The 21,689-nt window shown below is 35.9% G+C and overlaps 1 protein-coding gene across 1 annotated transcript in view; it reads left to right on the top strand.

The window, feature by feature from the left end:
* Window positions 1-135: 135 nt before the first annotated feature.
* The window catches only part of LOC104402137 (cytoplasmic dynein 2 heavy chain 1-like), a gene marked incomplete at both ends in the record, with an annotated part of 29,190 nt that continues 7,636 nt past the window's right edge, over window positions 136-21,689 (top strand). Inside the window, 17 exons of the mRNA XM_010009931.1 lie at window positions 136-343; window positions 1,296-1,425; window positions 2,236-2,391; window positions 3,418-3,677; window positions 4,294-4,375; window positions 5,730-5,881; window positions 6,414-6,558; window positions 7,634-7,736; window positions 9,240-9,407; window positions 9,542-9,666; window positions 10,808-11,056; window positions 11,855-11,963; window positions 12,637-12,750; window positions 13,570-13,712; window positions 16,469-16,550; window positions 17,846-18,000; window positions 19,665-19,729. Coding sequence (XP_010008233.1) covers window positions 136-343; window positions 1,296-1,425; window positions 2,236-2,391; window positions 3,418-3,677; window positions 4,294-4,375; window positions 5,730-5,881; window positions 6,414-6,558; window positions 7,634-7,736; window positions 9,240-9,407; window positions 9,542-9,666; window positions 10,808-11,056; window positions 11,855-11,963; window positions 12,637-12,750; window positions 13,570-13,712; window positions 16,469-16,550; window positions 17,846-18,000; window positions 19,665-19,729 — 2,446 coding nt within the window. The remainder of the gene's footprint in view (window positions 344-1,295; window positions 1,426-2,235; window positions 2,392-3,417; window positions 3,678-4,293; window positions 4,376-5,729; window positions 5,882-6,413; window positions 6,559-7,633; window positions 7,737-9,239; window positions 9,408-9,541; window positions 9,667-10,807; window positions 11,057-11,854; window positions 11,964-12,636; window positions 12,751-13,569; window positions 13,713-16,468; window positions 16,551-17,845; window positions 18,001-19,664; window positions 19,730-21,689) is intronic.

Raw genomic sequence — 21,689 nt, 5'->3', positions numbered from 1 at the left:
ACTATTCTATGATTCTATGATTCTATGTTTAAGTTACAATGAAGGAAGAACACTAACTAGTGTTAAAATAGCAAGAGGCATTATTCTTTAAGCGTTTTTCTTGGGTTTGATATTTTATTTTTGTGCTGTTAATAGACATTACTTCATGGATAATTTGTGATGGTGACATTGATCCTGAATGGATTGAATCTTTGAATTCCGTTTTGGATGACAACAGATTGTTGACTATGCCCAGTGGAGAAAGAATTCAATTTGGCTCAAATGTCAACTTTATATTTGAAACTCATGATCTTAGCTGTGCCTCTCCTGCTACAATATCTCGAATGGGAATGATATTTCTGAGGTAAGTCACAGGAATATTGCATACTTTTAAAGTAAGCATATATACTTGCTTTTCTTGAAAGATAGTCTAAAGTGGTTGGCACAATTTAATTACTTGCTTACATTTATGAACTGTTGTGGTTCAAGCCCAGCCGGCAACTTGGAACCATGCAGCCGCTCGCTCACTCCCCCCCCCCTCTTCCTCCCCCCCCCCGCTCCCAGAGGGGTGGGGAGGAGAATCGGAGGAATGTAACTCCCACGGGTTGAGATAAGAGCACTCCAGTAACTAAGGTATGATACAAACCACTACTGCTACCAATAATAATGATAAGAGGAATAACAAGGGAAAAGGACACAACCGCTCACCACCCGCCGACCGATACCCAGCCCGACCAGAGCAGTGATCTGGGCCTTCCGGGTAACTCCCCCCAGTTTCTATACTGGGCATGACGTGCTGTGGTATGGAATAGCCCTTTGGCCAGTTTGGGTCAGGTGTCCTGTCTCTGCTTCCTCCCGGCTTCCCCTCTTCCCTGGCAGAGCATGAGACTGAGAAAGTCCTTGGTCGGAGTAAACATTACTGAGCAACAACTAAAAACATCGGTGTTATCAGCGTTGTTCCCAGGCTGAAAGTCAAAAACACAGCACTGCACCAGCTACTGAGACGGAGAAAAAAAATGACTGCTGTAGCTGAACCCAGGACATGAACCAAATCACTGTGGAAGTTTAGGTTTTGCTTTTAGGTGTGCTGTCATGTTATTAACTTTTGGCTAATATATCTCATATTTTTTGAAAGGGATATGGTGGCTTCTTTGTTTGTATATGACCTTTAGAGACCTTGAATATTGTTTAGAAATTCTTGTTTAGATATTTCCCTGAACTTTTCCTGGAATTCTCTTGTTCCTTTGAACCTGTCTGTGTGGAGATGTGGATGCCTTTTATTTAACTGAATTTCATTTTGTTTTGTTTGGACTTAGTGATGAAGATACAGATCTTAATTCTTTGATAAAGTCTTGGCTAAGAAGTCAGCCTGAAGAATGTAGATACAACCTTGAAAACTGGATTGGGGACTATTTTGAAAAGGCCTTAAACTGGGTTGTGAGAAAGGTTAGTACCTGAATACTTAATCAAATTTCAGCTTCTCTTAAGGATGATCCATTTTTCTAGTTTAACACGGAAGAAATAATTCATGTTAATTTTTGAATTTTATGTAAAAAAACTCAGTGGTTTTTTGGTAGCTGTTTTCTTAATAAGATTAATACATTATCTGGACTCTTTGATTCTTGAATGTATATCATGATAATTGTTCTGCATATGCTAGATTTTCTTAAGGATTATAGATGCTTCTCTGCTTCCCCTTTTCCTAAAGGAGTTGCACATGCATTGAACAATCTTATGTTGCATAAGACGTTATTTAGCAGAAATGCTCACTGCTGTGGCCAGTAAGCTAGTGTTTGTGAGACCTGCATTACCTCCCCTTGTGGAACATATATGTTCCTAGTATGATTTTAATTTTATTTTCCCTCTTGGTTTTTTCACCCATGAAGATTTTTAGACTTTTAAACTATCTTCATGTGTATACAGAATCAAAACATAACATTGATCCTGAGAGCAAAATCCATAAACCGTCCATTCAAAGGAGACTTTTCCGTTATACTGTTATACGGTTATTCTCAAAATCTGCAAGGAAAGTTTTGATTGCTTATCCTAAATTACATCTGTATGTAGTCTGATATTGAAACTTCCAAATCAATGCTTATAAATAATCTAATTTCAAGTGTATTTTCTAGAACAGCAATGTTGAGATCTTTCATCATTTGTGTCAGTGTCAATGAGCAATGAATAATAGCCTGTTAGTAATACATCACATCTGTTTTTTGGAATATACTCAAATCTACTACAACTTGCAATTTACAGAATGACTCTGTGATAGAAACAAGTTTAGTTGGAACTGTGATGAATGGACTGTCTCATCTTCATGGATGTACTGATCATGGACAATTTATTATTAACTTGTTACGTGGTCTTGGTGGCAATCTCAACACAAAATCACGACAAGAATTTGCAAAAGAGGTAACAATATTTTTCAGCCACTTTATTAAAAATGTCTCAGTATATGTAGTAGGAATAGTGATTTTCTATCTTCTAACAATGCAAATTTACAGTAGTAGGCTGTCTGTGCTCTAACTTGTTTGCAATCTGTGTTGCCTATAGAGAAATAGCTGAGAAGTAAAGGAATGTTTCAGATGTCCCTAATATGCTGCTAAGGGCATTCAGTCCAGGTAGCAATCCTGTGGTGCTGCTTCAAGAGATGCAGAATGGTCTCTGTCCATGCTGTTTTATGCAAGGGCCCACTGTATCAGACTATGTGGGCATATATGTACTGTGTGTATTAATACAGATTTTATTTTGTGAGGGTTCTTTTCTGTTCAGAATGTGAGAGCTTTGTTGCACCTCACCAAGGGGGTGTTCTTACATCGTTATTTTGAGGTTATGTATTGTATGCACTAGAATATGGTTCTGTCTTTGTCAAGATACTTGGGGCCACAAGGCGTAGGGCACAGAGATGGAAAACTATGGGTATACTGGTCCATAGTGTCTACAGAAGCCTGTACCTGGAGATACTTATCTCCACAATCACACTTGTGTTTTGTGTTGGAGAGAAGGAAATAGTTCCTTTCAAAAGACAGCCTGGAACTACAACATATGTATAGGGCAGATGGTAGAGGTTCAGACTCAGCTTCTGGAATTAGCTAATGATGCATCCTGTGAAGGAGTTACCTCGTTCTTATGATTATTGCTAAGTATGTTGCCTGATAAGAAGAAAGGTTATATAAAGCTTTGCTAAATATAGTTTATTTGATGTTCTTCATATTATGAAAAAGTATCTGGAAGACTAATATATTACTGTTTAGTTAAGGACTTAATCATAAAGCATGTGCATAACATGATTGAATTTTCAAAAGCAGCCTTAAAACTATCAAATTGAAGAATTAAACATTTGATTTTACAGTATTCCTTGAACATTCTTTGATAAGCTTGAAAATGTAGATCTTGTCATTAGGACTAATGGAAACTTTATTTGTATTTTTTTTTAAGATCTTCAGCTGGGCACAAGAATCTCCACCAGATCCAAGGAAGCCCCTGGACACATACTATGATGCTGACACTGGACAGCTAAAGCAGTATCAGCTGAAAAAACCTGAAAACCTAACAGCTGATGACTTCATTAATCTCCAAACGCTTCCTGTCATCCAAACCCCTGACATGCAGAGAGGTTTAGATTACTTTAGACCCTGGCTAGACTTTAACAATAAGCAGCCATTTCTTCTTGTGGGTCCTGAAGGATGTGGAAAAGGGTAAAAAGTATTTCCTATTCTAAGCAAAATACACTTAGAATCATAGAATCACAGAATAGTTAGGGTTGGAAAGGACCTTAAGATCATCTAGTTCCAGCCCCCCTGCCATGAGCAGGGACACCACACACTAAACTATGTTGCCCAAGGCTCTGTCCAGCCTGGCCTTGAACACCGCCAGGGTTGGAGCATTCACAACTTCTTTGGGCAACCTATTCCAGTGCCTCACCACCCTCACTGTGAAGAACTTCTTCCTTATATCTAACCTAAAGTTCCCCTGTTTAAGTTTAAAGCCATTACCCCTTGTCCTACCACTACAGTCCCTAACGAAGAGTCCCTCTCCAGCAGCCTTGTAGGCCCCTTCATGAAATATTCCAATTTGTGAAGGAAATATCTAGCAACATTTTAAATTATGTTTCGTACACTTCTAGCTATTTGACGAAGTTTGTAATGTTTTGTTATAATGGTTTTATCGTGCAGCTTTCTGCTAGAATATCACTTGTTTAGGCTACTAATGAAAAAGCCTTTTATAGGGGCAAATAGGTAAATTCTTATGCAGATCTACAGGGACAGCTCAGGCTGCCTTTATGCATGTAAGACATCTGAATGACGCTTTTAGTTATGAAACAGGACCTTTGGGAAACCTGTGCTCTCCTGGAGCAACAGTTGAAAGACACATGAGGTATCCGGAGACACATGAGGTATCCAGTCTTATCTCAAGAGGCACTAGATACCTGTGTGTGGGCAACTGAATTTAGCTCATCCAGTTGCCTATCTTAGGTTCCTTATTTGGATGGGTTGGGTCACTATATACGAGATATTTAGGCTGGGTATTTGTTTTGTATAGATGTATACTACACTTTTATTGAATTTCTTAAATGGAAAATACTAAGGCAAGAATGATTAATTCAGCAAACCTCATGAATCACCTGCTACATTAGTGTAGTATGTATTATATGCATTTTAATTAAAAAACTATACAATATCTTCAGATACATGGTATTTTAATGCATTCATGTATTACTTATGCTTATATGTATGTACACATTTGCTTTTTCAGGATGCTGCTTCATTATGCATTTTCTCAACTCCGATCCACTCAGGTTGCTACCATTCACTGTAGTGCACAAACTACTTCTCAACATCTTCTACAAAAATTAAGTCAAACTTGCATTGTAATCAGTACAAATACTGGGCGAGTATACAGACCAAAGGACTGTGAAAGGCTTGTTTTGTACTTAAAAGATATCAATCTACCCAAACCTGATAAATGGGGAACAAGCACTCTCGTGGCTTTTCTACAGCAGGTGAACACTTATGTCTGTCATTTATGAAAAGACTTAAGTATACTGGAAATAGTTTAGTGTATGTATTAAATACCTATATTGATTATTTTCAGAGTTAACAGCCTGTATCTGTATTGACTTTAGTTTTGCATGTGCTTTGATAGAATATGTAGGTGTTAGCAAGAAATAAGATACATTTTTATTTGGTTTATATACATGGTGCTTCCCTCAATGGGTTATAATGCAGTATGCGTATGAATGACAAGAAAATCATCAGGAGTAGTCAGCATGGATTCACCAAAGACAAGTCATGCTTGACCAACTTGATAAACTTCTATAATGAAATGACAAACCTGGTAGTCAAGGGGAGAGCAGTGGATATAGCCTACCTGGACTTCACTTGAGGCCATTGATGCTGTCTCCCAAAAGATCATCACAGAAAAGCTGTTGATGTACAGGCTGGATAAGGAGATAGTGAATGGGTTGAAAACTGGCTTCACAGCCAGGTCTAGGGGATGGTGATCATTAGTTCAAAGACGAGTTGGAAGCCAGTACCTGTTTAACAGCTTCATTAATGGTTGGGACAGTGGAGCAGAGTGTACCCTTAGCGGGTATGCCGCTGATAGCAAACGGGGGGGGGTAGTATATTTCTGGCAGTTAAGAAAATAGTAGCAATGGTATGCTGCTCATGATTTCTTTATATGTTTTTTGGTTTTGTACGATACTCTGTTGGATTTCTTTTAATGAAATATTTATTTAATTATTAAAGGTTCTTACGTATCAAGGATTTTATGATGAAAATCTGGAATGGGTTGGCTTAGAAAACATACAAATTGTGGCTTCCATGTGTGCTGGAGGAACATTAGGAAGACATAAACTTACCCCCAGATTTACTTCTATTGTTCGTCTCTGTGCAATTGAGTAAGTATGGGAAAATTACTTTGACTCTGAGAACTCAGATTCAGCTTCTGTCTGTACAGCCCCTGCTCAATTTAGTCTTTATGAAGATGAGGCTGTTCTACTCTTTTCATCTTTTCTACAGTTTGGGATCTCTTTTTAGTGCTGTTTGGTACCTTTTGGAGCTAGAAACCAGCTATGGAGCAATCTATAGCTACCTGCTGATATTGAAGTGTTTGAAATATGTTTCCTGTTGAATGTTTTTGCTTTCAGTAAACTGCTTTAAGCAACCATAGATTAAGGTGGTGTTTTGCTTACAAAATTAGAGAAATTGAAAAGAAGTTGGGCTGTTTGTTTTTAAGTTTGAACACATTTAGAGATGTATTTAGAAGATTTCTGAGGGTGGCCCATTGCAATAACACTGCAATTTTACTTAGCTGCTACATGGAGATGCTATTAATGAAAATTTCTCAGCAATTGTACATAACTTGAATCTTTTTAATAAAAAAATTAACAACGATAGTCCATAATGATTACTTCATTTTTTTCTTTGCAGCTATCCAGAAAGAGACCAACTGCTAGCTATTTATAGTGCCTACTTGGAACCTGTACTACAGAAAAACCTAAAGAATCACCGTGTTTGGGGTTCTTTGCCAAAAATACATCAGCTAGCAGGATTTATGGTTCAAGTATATGAACAGGTATGGAAATTTAATTTCTTTTTTTTCAAGGAGATGGAGAATTCAGAATTTGAAAAAAAATTGGCTTTTGATATTAACAAGAAAAAAAAAAAGGTTTGTCATTATTAGAATCCAAGTTTATATCTTTTCCATATGTTCATATAAATTTTAAAGCTACTTATTTGCAGAGAATCCTAGGTATTAGAGGCAAACTGAGTAAGTGCTCTTGCTTTCTAACAGATTTATTGTATGATTTTGGCAAGCATCTTCACTCATCTATGCTTTCAGTTCCTGATTTGTAAAATGTGGATAATAGTGTTTAACTACTTAATGGATGGGGAGACAAAGATTGCTAAGTATTCAGATGTTAGGGTTTGTTGTTACGAATAGAGAAGAGAGATATGAGGTTGCAGTCCTTTATATACATCAGGGACTACCTCTTAAAATTTTACACTGTTAAAAATAGATGTTTAGACACACAGGTTCATTTTCTCCTCCTGGAATATGGGTATAGTCACTGGCCAGCATGCAGCAGTTACCAGGAGTTTCATGTGATACCATCAATGCATTCTAAGGAATTAAAGTTTAAATCTCGTCAGACTAGGACCAAATAACGGATGCAGTTATTCTCTGAATTAAAGATATAGTTGTAAATTTAAATATTCTCTCTTGGAGAGGAGTTAGTATTACTATAAAGTGTTTAGTAGTGACTGTTACCGTTGTAGGTATTCTTTTATTACACTTTTATATTTCCTTTACATTTTACATTTGGCATTTCTCAAAAAAAAAAAAAGGTGTGTTTTGTCTAATACTGCACTAACTGTCATAGATGACGTGCAGCTGTTTGCATCAAAAAATGTACAGAAGAAATGTTCTAATTATGAGAAAATCTTTTGTGGTCAGAAAAACAAGATTTAAATAATTCATCTCTGCACTTTTCGAAGAAACTAAAGAAAGAGTTCATTAATAAAATAAATATATAGACCAAATAGAAAACTAATATATCTTGTATTTTAGCAAAAAAATAAAGCTATAATTCTAAGTGCTTTACATTTTGAAACATCATTTTTTTCCCTCCCTTAACTTCTCTTTTTAGGTACGAGCGAAATTCACAGTCGATGATCATAGTCACTACCTTTTTACACCATGTATTCTAACTCAGTGGGTTCTTGGTTTATTCAGATATGATTTAGCAGGTGGTAAGTCACGTACTTGGTTTTCATTGGTAAAGCATTTCTAATAGCCTGAATTATTATTGATGTCAGTCTTACTGTTGACTCCACATGCAGCTTGTTCGCCTATGGTACTCTTCTTAAACTTTGAACTGTCTGTAACTCAGTAGAGGGAAAAAAAGCCTAACGGTTCATTCCATAACATGTAGTAAACAAGTTTAAAAGCCCCAGTGATGCTTTAAAATATGTGTGGGAGCTGTTTGTAAATGAAGGGAAGTTAGTAAGGTGGGACTGCATTCTCTACTATGAGGAATTGAAATGTACCCCCTAGTCCCCATCATTTTTTTCTGTTTCTTTTTGGGGGGGTGTGTTGGGGTTTTTTTCAGCGTGTCTGTCTTCTGGATTCCCAGGAACTTGCCTGTCACGCTTGTCTTTTTATACCTGATTGTATAAACGTGGTGAAGTAACTATGGAACTTCAACTAATACACATCATTTATGACTTGCTTAACAAAAAAAGAAGAATATAACCACCCTTAAACATACAGAAACATCTAGAAAACTATCTCATTAATGTAAAAGTTTACAAATATCTATAGAAGAGCCCAAATATTTTCACGATTTGGGAATGCTTGAAAATTACAGTCTAGTCTGAAAGTTCTTCTTTCCTTAACTATGGAAATTATGAAATTTTTAAAGATATTTGATTTTGTATGCTTTTCCTAATCACAGCATAGGCTTTCTTCTAGTCTTGTTTTTGTCTTTGAAATTGCTATTATTACTAGATCATGAGCAATTACACTTCATTGTGTTTTAGCTTCTACATTAGTTAAAAGGCTACACCGAGGGCTGCTTAAAGAGTACGAAAGTGATAGGAATGTTGTGCTCACTCTTGGGTCATAGGATGGTATATATGTAGCTTGAATGAGGTCAGAAAAGCTACACTGACAATCAATGCATGGGTAATCCCAGCCTATTTAAGGACTCCATTGCTGTATCTGAGGGTGACATATACACACACTTTTTCAGTGATGAACAATATGGCTTGTCATTTACTCATCTCACCTTCCTTCTTACTTTTTTGAAGAATATTGCAGCTTTGTATTTTCTAATGGTGTTTCGTAGTACAAACTGTTGCTGGTATTTATTGTTATTTTAGTATTTGTTATCAGTCTTTCTCTTTCCCATCTTCTCTTCCGGCTTTTCTTGTTTTGATTACCTGGAATTTTGCCTTTTAACTTTAACTTTGTGTGCAATACCTTGTTCATTTTCATTAGAATTCTGGCACTGAGGTGGAGCACTTGTTTTAATAAAATATGTTTCATTTTATTTTGTAATGATCCTTAAAGGTATTATTAAAAAAACACTTAATAATGTTTACTTTTCCTCTTATTCCTTCCTTACTGATGCTCTCATGCTGGTATGTAATTTCACTTTCTGTTTTTCAATCTCATATTTTAAAATGTAAAATTTGAGACATGTAAAATTTATTATAAATATTTAAATTTAAGTCTCTCCTTAAATTTTGAAGGATCATCAATACAAACTGCAGACTATGTGTTGGAAATCGTTGCTTACGAAGCACATCGTTTGTTCCGTGATAAACTTGTTGACATGAAAGAACTTCATATCTTTGATAATATTTTGATGAAAGTGTTTCAAGGTGATTGGGGCTCAGATGTTCTGGACAATATGGCAGGTAAACCATTTGAGGCATACTACACAAACTTGAAATATTTGTTTAGGAGCTGCTTAATCAAATCAGTCTGATCAAGTCAGATAGCATGTGAGCTGAGCACCTAACCTTTCAAATGTTGCATTTGATTTTCACAGATACCTTCTATGTAACCTGGGGAGCTTGTCAAGAGGCATTCATCACACCAGGACAGGCACTACCACCACATGGGAGGCCACTTGGCAAACTAAACTCAACAGACCTGAAAGATATCGTTCAAAAAGTGAGACAAGATTAAAGAATGTAGACAGCAAGGATTCACAGCAATTATTCTAGATATTTTTTGCAGGAAGTAGCATGCAACAGCCAGCTTTAGGGTGGGGTCTACTGCTTGGTCAAGTGAGGGAAGGTTTGTGCTGTTACGTGGCATCATCTTTTGTACTTGGTCAAGTGAGGGAAGGTTCATGATGTTATGTGGCAGGCAGTAGGAAGTATCATCTAGCAAGGTTATTTTAATGAAAGGGCATCAGTTGCATTTGCTGGTGATTTGCAGTGGTTTGATGTGCAACATTGATGTGCATATGTATTTGTGTATTGTTCAAGAACCAAAGGGTTTTAGTAAATATTTACTTTCTGAATTTGTAATTTGCTAAAGTAATTTTGATTTGAAGAAATACAAATGGATTGTTTGGAGATTTGTAATGTACGAAACCTGATCTTGATGAGGAAATGCGAATGTGTTAACTCTGCTAGGCTGACTGATTTTCAGGATGAGAGCTTTGGTATCATCTGCCCTTATTAGCAGGGTTTGATGGACTGCTCTTGCAGATGGGAAACTGCTCCCTCTCCTTAACTGCCAGCTTGTGACCAATAGACTGCATGGGAAATGGTGAAGTTCAGTAGCCTCGGTAATAAGAGTCTTTTTTTTTCTGACTACACTATTATGTTGGGCTTCAAAGTTGAGGTTTTATTAAGTATAACAAGGTCTGAATTTAATTTTTGGTTCTGTTATAATGTGTGTTTCACTAGGAGATTCCATAATCTGTGATTATGCAGCGATTAGCTGTCTAAAACATTCCTCTAAATTGTGTATTAATTAATCTGTAGTCAGCGGCACAGCTCAGACTTTGTTCTGGTCCATTAATTAATTATAATTAATTCAGTGGTAGATTTCTATTTCAATATATTAAAGACTTCTAGGATATCCTGGTGCTGAGGGTAATGTGATGTGTTCATTACTGGTAAAGGCTAGGCAGAGTATCTAAATTCTGTCACATAAATAATTTATTCATAATGAATACTAGTGTGGTCTGTTAAACTTTCAAGCCATTCTTTTCTGAACTTTTAAATGTTGGATGCTTTCATACCTCACTGCTTCTAATTATTAGTAGTGAATGCATTTCTTTTTTTCTCTTTTTTAATAGGGTATTATTCATTATGGGCGAGACAAAAAAGAGATAGATATCTTACTGTTCCATGAAGTCCTCAGTTATATGTCTAAAGTGGACAGAGTGCTAAGTTTTCCTGGAGGATCACTTCTTTTGGCAGGACGGAGTGGTGTAGGTCGTCGAACAGTTACCTCTTTAGTTAGTCATATGCATGGAGCTGTTTTGATTTCTCCCAAAATTTCCAGAGGCTATGAACTGAAGCAGTTCAAAAATGATCTTAAATATGTAAGTCACTCAATGGTTTCCACTTTATAGCGTTGTAGGCGTGTATTAAAATAAAAAACAAGCACATGGGAATTTTGAAGGGCACAAAAGTGTTGTGTGAAGAGATATTTTAAGAAAAGCAAAATGTCAGCAGTCTAAATGAAACAAGTAGATTTTTAGAACTTCTCAGTGTCAGGACTAGTATACTGTTCTTTATAGTAATTACCTGAAACTCGACTGTTTTGAATACCAGAGGTGTTTTTATGAGTGTTGTGGACTTCATAAATTCTAAGTTTATGGGAATATTGGAAAGGGTTTTTTCATATATGTATTTTCATATTTGTATATAATTTTATTTTCTGTCTCTACTATGGCCTGCCAGTTAACAGGATAGTAGCTGAATCAAGTAAAATTTTAGTGATTGATGAAATTAAACATATTATTTAAAAACAAATGCAAACCCTGAATCATGAGTTTCCTAGTACCTTTAGCAATGCTAAAGAAAAATTTAGAGCTAAGCCCACACAAAAAAGCAATACAACTCTATAATTGAGTCACATCTGGAACATAAATATGTTCTGTGAAAGAGTCTGTTTTAACTATTTTTTTCATTACCATGCTATCCATTTAGGTAGAATGTTATTTATATTTGATATCTCTTATAACTGAATCACCCAGTAATCTTCTGTAAATATATATTAGTGTAGATGCTGTGGAGAAAATATATATGTAATATATAATCAAGGAAAGATTATAATTCTCTTACAAACAATACATATACTCAATATACTGAGTTTTAAATGTTTTCCTTGCTTCTAGGTGATGGAGCTTGCAGGCATTGAAGCAAAGCAGGTGGTATTGCTGCTTGAAGACTATCAGTTTGTTCATTCCACGTTCCTTGAGATGGTCAACAGTTTATTGTCTTCAGGTGAGACAAGTCCAAAAAGATTATGGTTCTACTTTTACCATGCAGATTTAGGTCAGTGAGGCAGGCTTAGGTGATGCTTTCTAACTTCATGTCCATAGGAGAAGTCTTACTTAGCTTTATACATTGTTTTAGCTAGAATGCTTGTACATGAGAAACTGATTTTCAGTTCACTTATCTATCCTTTAAACTATCCTACAGTATGTGTGCTTTCAATTCCTCAAAGTTGCAATAAAGTAACTTATTTCAAAGGAGTTCTTTATAATAGTGTAACCACAAAATGATAATATATTCTACTGTGCAGCTTACCTTTTCTAATAAAATTTAAAATTGAGAGGTGTTCCAATGTTTTACTAGATTGTATAGACTGAATCCTTTACTTAAATGAACACCAGCAAAGCCTAATTTTCTGAAAGTAATGAGATGATAAATAACAGTAACAAATAACAAAAATGACTTGGTTATCTAGCTTTGTTCCTTGATCAGGGGGATCATTGAAGCACTCTTACCAAAAGTTTTTTCGAACTGCAGTAGTTTAAGAGCTCACTGATAAAAGCAGCAGATTTTCCTGTCTCCTAGGGTGCAAATCCAAGGTTTTTACAGTATCATATTCTCATCATCCAGTGTTAAACCTCTGTGTATTTGATCTGACATTTTAAATTCATTCTTGAAATAGGAGATGTTCCTGGGCTATATAAAATAGAAGAATTGGAACCATTGCTATCTCCTCTGAAGGATCAAGCTTCACAAGATGGATTTACAGGACCAATTTTCAACTATTTCACATACCGTATGTGAACAGAATTATAAGTTTTAATATATTACAAAATTACAAAAGTGGTATAATAGTGTACAAATAATTTCTAACGCAGTCCTTATTTTGTGTGCATTTTTATTTTTCAGGTTCTTGTTAAAAACCAGGCAGGAATATGATTACAATGTTATGTTTGGGGGCACAGAACTCTCAGTTTAAAATTCATTTTTTGGACTGTGTGTCTTTTGGATTTTGTATCCATGAAAGTTTTGCAAAACTGCTATGAAATCTGCTGTTGAAAGTAAATAGAAGGAAGAAAACTCTTGCCCCCATCATTTTCTGGTTTATTTAGCTTATATATCAAGTTACAGAGTTTTCTTCTATTTTTCAATTATACCTGCAAATACTTAGGTGTCTGAGTAATCATAAGCAAGTTTACAGCTAGGTTTCTTAATTATTTGTGTTTCTTCCGTGGACCAACAAGAAGATTAAATAGTTTACAAATAAATAGAAGAATGTGGCTGAAAGAATACAGATGCTGGCAGTTACACTCAAAGGCCTTGGAACTATTTCTTGGTTCTGTTGGTCTATACTAGTGGTATCTATTTAAATACTACCAGCTCTTCTAAATTTAAAAAAAAATATACACTTTAACATACATAATGAGAATCCATGATAGTAAATTAATTTAATTTCTGTTTATAAACATTCCTGACCTAGTGTGGAATCTTTTTGTTTCAGAAATTACCTTGTGGTAAGTATTTGGAAGACAGTAATTTATGTTGTATTTGCAATAAGTCTACCATCATGTAGTCAGATTATTTACTAAATATTTAATATGTTGTCTTTTCCTAGGCATCCAACAAAACCTGCATGTTGTCCTGATCATGGATTCTACCAATTTAAATTTCACAATAAACTGTGAAAGTAATCCAGCACTGTACAAGAAATGTCAGGTTTTGTGGATGGAAACGTGGTCAGAAAACAGTATGAAAAAGGTAAATTGCATTAAGGAAAAGCTGTGACTTGTTTAAATTAGTATCTCCTGAAAATAACTGAGCTTTCGTGAATAAGATCAAAATATTTGAAGTTGTGAAGGAATAATTGTCACTGTGCTCATTTAATCCATTTGTGCAGTACTACAAAGACAGAAAATTCTGCAGAACAGTTAAGAACTATTCACATTGTTATTTTACCACTAACACTAATTTCTATTCTCTCTGTGGGCTGACTTGAACAAAATGCTAACTATGACTCTGATCAAACACGGCATTTAAGAACAAAATTCAAATAGACTCTAAGCGAAATGTTAAAGCCAACTGTATTGGGTTTGCATGGCAAGGTTTTGGTAGTGAGGGACTACAGAGGTGGCTTCTGTGGGAAGCTGCCAGAAGTTTCCCCCATGTCTGATAGAGCCAAATCCAGCCGGTTCCAAGGTGGGACCCATCGCTGGCCAAGGCTAAGCCCATCAGTGACAGTGGCAGCACCTCTGCTATAACATAGGTAAGAAGAGGGGAAAAACATCAACTGCAACCGGAGAGCTGTTTCTGAAGGACTGTGTCCAGTGGACAGGACCCATGCTGGAGCAGTTTGTAAGGAAGTGCAGTCTGTAGGAGAGACCTCTCACTGGAGCAGGGTAGGAGTGTGAGGTGTCCTCCCCTGAGGAAGAAGGAGCGGCAGAAACTGACCCCAACCCCCATTCCCCACCCCTTATGCTGCTGCCGAGGGAGGAGGTAGAGAATTTGGGAGTAAATTTGAGCTTGGGAAGAAGGGACGGGTAGAGGGAAGGTGTTTTAAGATTCATTCTTTATTTCTCATTATCCCACTCTAATTTGATTGGTAATAAATTAAACTAATTTTCCCAAGTTGAGTCTGTTTGGCCCATGATGGTAATTGGAGAGTAATCTCTCCCTGTCATTATCTCAGCCCATGAGTATTCAGCTGTTTTCTCCCTTGTCCAGCTGAGGAGGGCAGTGCTGTTCTAGTGTGCTTGACACCTAGTTAAAAAATACGTTTGTAGTGTGTATATGAGCTGCTCTAAATCTAAGACTGCACTGCAAACCTCATGTTATTCTTCAATATTTGTTAAATATTTTGCTTGATGGAACAGAGTCCCTGTGTTCTTTTTAGGATCAAAATTTGCTTATTTCAGGGTGGTCACAGTGTAAGTGTGAGATATATATTGCTTATATATGTTTGAGATTGCCAAATTCAACATCCTGATAGAGGCAAGGCTGCCATAGCTTCACAGCCCCAACTTGCACCAGCGGTGAAGCTGAGCGTGTATTCCCAGTAGGCATAGACATAGGTGCACACATATACAGCACATGTATACATCTAATTGGCCACACAGAACAACATAAACAGAAACCCTCAGCACAAACACAAACAGTGCTGTGCATTATCCTGTTCCCTTCTATGAGTGATCATAGTGAAGGTCCATTAGTGGGAAATGTGTACATGTGAAGAATGTGGATTTCCTTGCTAGCTGGGCACAGACACTCAGACCCTTCAGTAATTGCCTCTGGATGCCCTGGTCTCCCCGCTTGCTGGCATCTGGATGTACAAGCTCCTGAGGCCACAAACCCACTCCAGCTGTTCACATACTGCCTTACTGCACACACACGCATGCAGTGGATTTTTCCAGTAACTGGGCTTAGACATCCAGTCCCTCTGGTAGCTGGCCTTGGATCTAGGATCTCCTTATTGCATCCTGCATAGGCACATACACATACATGGACACAGAGAGATACATGCAGTTGGGTCTCATTTGACTCCCAGGCTCCAGTCTTTCAGGCAGTTGACCTGGACCTTTTAGTACCTCTGCCAACCAACCCCTGCAGGTGCTCCACCAGGCCATAGTAGGTCTTGTGCAATCTGAAATGGTTTTCCATTGCATTCCATAACGTGTCCCAAAATTCCTATGGAGTAATCCCTTCAGTCTAGTCTGTTAGGTGATCTGGCCTCTGCCATTCACATCTGGGATGGGTTTCACACCTGGACCATGGGGTTGGTCACTCTCATGTGAGAGCTGTGGGAGCTGGTGACACGTGTCCTGTTCTGCCAGGGTTACTGGGGCTTCTTCACTTCCCATTGTGCCTCAGTTTGAACGGCAGGTTGTACTAAAAGTTCATTTGGCAAAAATATTTGGACCAGTTCTATCCACAGGTAAAAGAAAATATTTTTCAGGGTATTTTCACTTTCACTTCAGTAGGGATTTTTTTTTATTTTTATTTTTTAAGTGGAGTCTTATAATTTAGTTATATGCCAGAACCTTTGGAAATACTTTGTTTATTTTTACTACTGTATATTGTATAGTTGATAATAAATCAAGGTAAGCCCACTCACAGAACATGAAAAAGACTTCAAAGACTTAGACTTAGGCATTGTTTAATTCCAGTGTTGTATCCACAACAGTTGTACTTCAGACTGGCTGATTTTCTGAGTTGTATATCTTTTTACATCTTTGACATTTGGGTTATTGTAAGAGTCCTCTGAGAATTAAGTTGCTTTTTCTTACAACGAGCAAAAGCTGTTTTTGCTGGAGAGAACAGGAAATTATCAGTGACAGGGAAAGACAGAACTGATCTTTTTAATGCTATATATATTCAATAAATACCTTGTTCTGAATAAAGTGATCATATTCAGTCTTTTCAAATAAGAAACTAGATTAAAGGTTTAGTTTTTTTAATTCTAACTAAAATTTTCATTCTTCATGATTTTCATACAAAAAAGATCATGCTCATTTTTTTAGATACCGGAAATGCTTCTGAATGATGCAGATGAACAAGAAAAGACTGGAAAAGCACATAAGGAACTTAAGAAAAAACACTCAGGTAATATTTAGGTGGACCCACTAGTTATTATTATTGAAACACTTGCCACTTTTGTGTTGGGCATAGATAGTAGCATAGATACTCTGAGTCTGGTTTAGCGGCATATTCATAGACTTTAGTGTTGTTCACATGGCAGGCGTTTTGAGCAACATTGGTGTAGAGCATACATCCTGGCTGGCTAAACCAGTCTCTTCTGTCACAAGCAATTGCTGCATATATTCATTCTTATAAAGTGATTAAGCCTCATCTTGTTTTGTTTTGTTCTGTGTCTTCCTTCCATGTGGATGTTATTTTACAACCTCAGAATTTGATAATTTTAGAGTTGTTCTGCATGTTTTCATTATTCTTGTCCTAGACCTGGTTATTTTGCTTTAATAATTCTTATTCTCCAATAACTAATTTCTTGTAAATAATGCCCCTTTTTCAGAATAATTTGGTTTTATAAGACTTTAAAACTTAAAATTTGAAATTTAAACATTTTTAAAATATGGTGTCAATCAGTAATCTGGGAGACCGGTACCAGCACTCATTTGCATAGTACTTTTAGCCACTTTTCATAAAACATTAGTTTAACTAGTATTTAGAAGTCATGGAGCCAACAGAGTATGAAATGGGGAGTGGTTCACTGAGGGTTTCTTGTTCTATACAGCTTTATAATATGCATTCCAACCTATAAGAATAATGGGCAAGCTTAGGATTTTGTGTTCATGCTACCATTCATCTTTATTCTATATCAAGGTACTTAACTCAGTACTTACTGAAGATACTGATTTATATGTAGATACATATATTTTACAGTATTTTACGGTTTATTTTACAGTATTTTACAGTTTTTTTGGGGCTTTTTTGAGAAACTGTTCAACAAACTGAAGTACCTGGAATGTTCAGAAAAAAATTCTAGTATCCCTGTCATCAAAGATAAGGAAGAAGACAATAACACATGGGCTTCATTTCTAAAAAAGTCCAAGTATTTTCAAATTCTGTTTCTGTGGAAATGAAGATTCTTTGATTAACCCTCAGTAATCTGCAATTAATTTTGCCTTATTTCCAAACATCAGTGAAATGTTTTGCAGCTCTGAAACAATTTCAGTATATTTCTTTTTGAGGAATATGTATTTCAAGTGTAATTGCATGTTGTTTCCCTGAAAGTGTTTGAAAAGAATGTATTCTTTGTGAATTTTTTAATGCCCTTAATTCATAGCTGAAAAAACATACTCTGTTGCTCTTCCATAGTTATTTTAATGCGAGATAAGAATGAAAATATTATTGTCTGTGTAACAAATTATGTTGTACAGGCGATTCTGATTTTCTGAAGTCATTTCTGGCAATCCACGAATCATGTAAAATGTATGGAGCAACACCTAGCAGGTATATGACATTCCTTCGTACATACAGTACCATCAATAACAGTAAAAGAAGAGAGCTAATAAAAAGGCAGAACCACCTGCAGGTATGTATATAAAATATCTTTAACATATGGCTTGTCAAAATACTCTCGCATTTGGAAATGCCTTGTGTAGCTGCTAACATGGTTGTGTGAGGTGTCCTCTGTTCATATATGCTCATGCTCTGATTTCAGGAAAGGAATAGTATGAATTTTAGTGCACATTCTTGTTCAAATGCCTCAAAGAGTGAAGAGTAGTTTCTTGTTTTTGTTAATATTTTTTCTTCAAGAATGTATGAGACTGGAAGAGTAAATGTACTTGAAAGCACATTAATTTTTTTTCATCTGAATGTATTGGAATTATGTTGCAAACAACGCATCATCTTTCCTTCAGTTTAAGTCCTGCCTCTGTTGGTATAAATTTTCCCAATGTAGCTACATATTTCATCCCTTTTCTTTATATCTCTACAGCACCTTCCTGCTTTGTGTGGTTCTTGCTAGTTCAACAAGCAGTTTTCTTTAACCTCATGGTGCTCGTGTGTAGCTTTGGCTGAGATTCTCTTTGTTATGATTCTCTTTCAGTTTGTGATTTTGAATTGATTTTGAATTCATTTACCATGCATCAGACCTTTACACATTTCTAGACCAAATGCAGTTCATCTAACAGATGTCGCTTTCCTCCTGTTGTCTATGCCTAACATGCTTGTTTTTGAAACCTATTTCTTGTTTTGAAATGCGTGATATTTCCAGTCATACATACTTCTCTTCCTCCTCCTCCCGGTATATTTCTGGAAAGACCTTCTGCATGATCCTTCAGGATATGGAACTTTTGTCTTTGCCATTCTCCCTTCCCTTTCAGCCCCTTTTCCCAGTGCTGCTATTCTGAAACCACACTTGTAAAGCTGTGTTTCTTCTTAAAGCATCTGTCAAGATTACTTCTTTGCCTTGTATTCTACACTCTTTTTATTCTGCCTGGCAATATTTTTCTGTCTCTGTAGTAAGCTATTTAAGAAGATTTACATCTGTAATGATGGAAATTGCCTTAGTATTTATTTAGAAAGTAGCTATGGTTTGTTTGTGACAGACACTCATTTACTTGTAAAATGTTCTGGTTAAATAAAAGTAATCATTTAAGTGAAAATTAGAGAAGTGTATCCTAAATCAAAACATCTTCTAGGTAATATTTTTTCCCCAGTACATCTTTAAATGATTCTGTTATCATTACCATAGAGTAAATAATTTAGACAGTGTGCATAAAGAAAATAATTAAGCATAATTGAGGCTTTGCTTTATGAGATGTATGTTCTTTAGAAAATGTACAAATATGTAGAAATAGGATAGCCTAATTTGTTCTTACTTAATTTTTGTCTATTTGCTTTTAGAGAAGATCTGAGGTGCTAGTATCAGTTAACTGTAATGCTTTTGAATTAATGAGAACAAGATTATGTACTAGTTGCTGTTCCATTAAAAGTTTATTTAGACAGTTTTGGGTTTGACTTTTTGGTGTAGTAACAGATCTTACAGCAACACATCTAGAAGTTTTAAATCTCACTTTTGGTTTAAATAATACTAAGAAAATGTAAATATTGAGACTATGTGGAATATAAATTAAAAAATTAAGAATATTAATCTACAACACTTACAGTTTGTGCATAATGTTTGTAACCAATCTTAATTTAAATCCTTTTAAAATTCATTTCTCCATAACTGCTTTTTATAAACATTTATAGGCAGGTGTTTCAAAGCTGAATGAAGCTAAAGCCCTGGTAGATGAACTGAACAGAAAAGCTGAAGAGCAAAGCATTTTACTTAAAACAAAGCAGGATGAGGCTGATGCTGCCCTTCAAGAAATTACAGTATCCATGCAGGTGTTGTATACAATGACATCAAAAAGTTGGGAAAAAAAAGATGTGCTTTTCTATTTTTGGTCTCTTGCCTGTGCTTTGTTTTTTTCAAGGGTTACAAAACCTGTTGCTTTTACAAGAATTTGCCTAAGAGAATGTATGAGCCCTGAGGCTTGAATAAACTGCAGTAGGACAGAGAATTATGTAATTGAAATCGTATTTGAACTGATGGAGTAGGACAAGATCAGTGCAAGTTTTGCACCTGAGTACTATTTACTGCTGTAGTTTATTCTGAAAATTTTCTTAGAAATGCACAAATCCAAACTGATCCATTTTATTTTTACTACAGATAGGAACCTTAAACAAAATACTGACAAGTAGCATAATTTTAAGTAAAAAATACCAGTAATTATATTTGTGGACTGTTCAAAAGAACGTATTTCCTGAGGTCCAGTCCTCCTAAAGTTCACATCAGAGAAAGTTAAATAATACCTCTGTGTTCATCACTCCTTGAATTTTTATTCTTCAATTCAGAGGTTTTTGAGAAGGTAATTTTCTTTAGTAGTGTTTTCTCAGTTAAGTAAAATAATTGTGCAGAAAATAGATCTCTACATTAATATTTACAGGAATCATAAATGTAGGATAAGCCATAATGAATCTGCTGTCTCTGCACTGTTTGTTTTGTCACTGATTTAGTCTGATCCGTCTGAAGAAGGTTCAATGCCAAAGAATATGTTTAATGCTCTCTATTTGCACATAAATTTGAATAATGATGATTGGTTTGGCTTGTTCACTGCTGGCCCCCAAGAATTTATTATGCCATTTTTCTTGTTTTCTATTTTAAATCTGTGTCTGTTTTTGTCCAGTAGAGTTACAGGTTGTGTGGGTAGCTCATATCACATTGTAGGACAAAATCAAAGAATAGGCCAACAGCCATAAAACAGGATGGGCCCACTGACATCAGAAAAATTACAGTAGAATTCTGCTTATTTAGATTAGCATGAAGAATAGGCGCCCTCTAACATTTTAATGTCACTTCAAATGTTCTGGTTTATGAAAGAGAGAGCGATCTAATACATGCAGACTCTTTTAATCTTCTTTCAGAGCAAAGCTTTTGACCTACAACTGAATTTTAAGGTTTTCTTATTCACAGCCATCATTCAGTACATGTACATTTGTATGAAATGTCTAATCGAGTTTTATATAGCTAATGTTTTATGGATTTGAATATGATCTTCAGTGACATGCTGGTCTATAGCTTGGGTTAAGTGCTCAGAAAGGTTATGGTTAATCTCAAATTTTTTCAGCTTATGTGTATCTGTTAACTTCTGCTACAAGTTAAACTCAGCTCAGCAATTGCTGCTGATAATTCTGTGTTTTATACTGGGAAAACGTAAACTCTGGGCTTTGTTGTATCTTTTAGGTGAACTGAGCCTAGAAGATTAGTCTTTTATTTTCTGCATTTTATGCATTTATCCTCAATTATTTGTTTTGTAGCTGGCATTGGTAGTCCCTGAAATTTTAGTGTTTGTTTTTTGTTTATTTGTTTGTTTTGTTTTGTATGTTGATTTTTTTTTTTTGTCTTTTTGTTTTGGGGTTTTTTTGGTTTTGGTTTTTTTTGTTTTGTTTTGTTTTCTTCCTTTTTTTTTTAATACTTTTTTTTATTGTTGTACTGAAGTGCTTAGGAGCTCTGGAGATGGCTAATAGATGCCATCTCCTGTATGGTAGTGTCCTGGGTTCAGCTACAGCAGTCGTTTTTTCTCCTTCTTAGTAGCTGGTGCAGTGCTGTGTTTTTGACTTTCAGTCTGGGAACAACGCTGATAACACCGATGTTTTTAGTTGTTGCTAAGTAATGTTTACTCTGACCAAGGACTTTCTCAGTCTCATGCTTTGCCAGAGAGGAGGGGAAGC

This window comes from Nestor notabilis, unplaced genomic scaffold (genome assembly GCF_000696875.1).
Source record: "Nestor notabilis isolate BGI_N333 unplaced genomic scaffold, ASM69687v1 scaffold13112, whole genome shotgun sequence".
Lineage (NCBI taxonomy): Eukaryota > Metazoa > Chordata > Aves > Psittaciformes > Psittacidae > Nestor > Nestor notabilis.
This window is presented reverse-complemented; position numbering and strand designations above follow the sequence as displayed.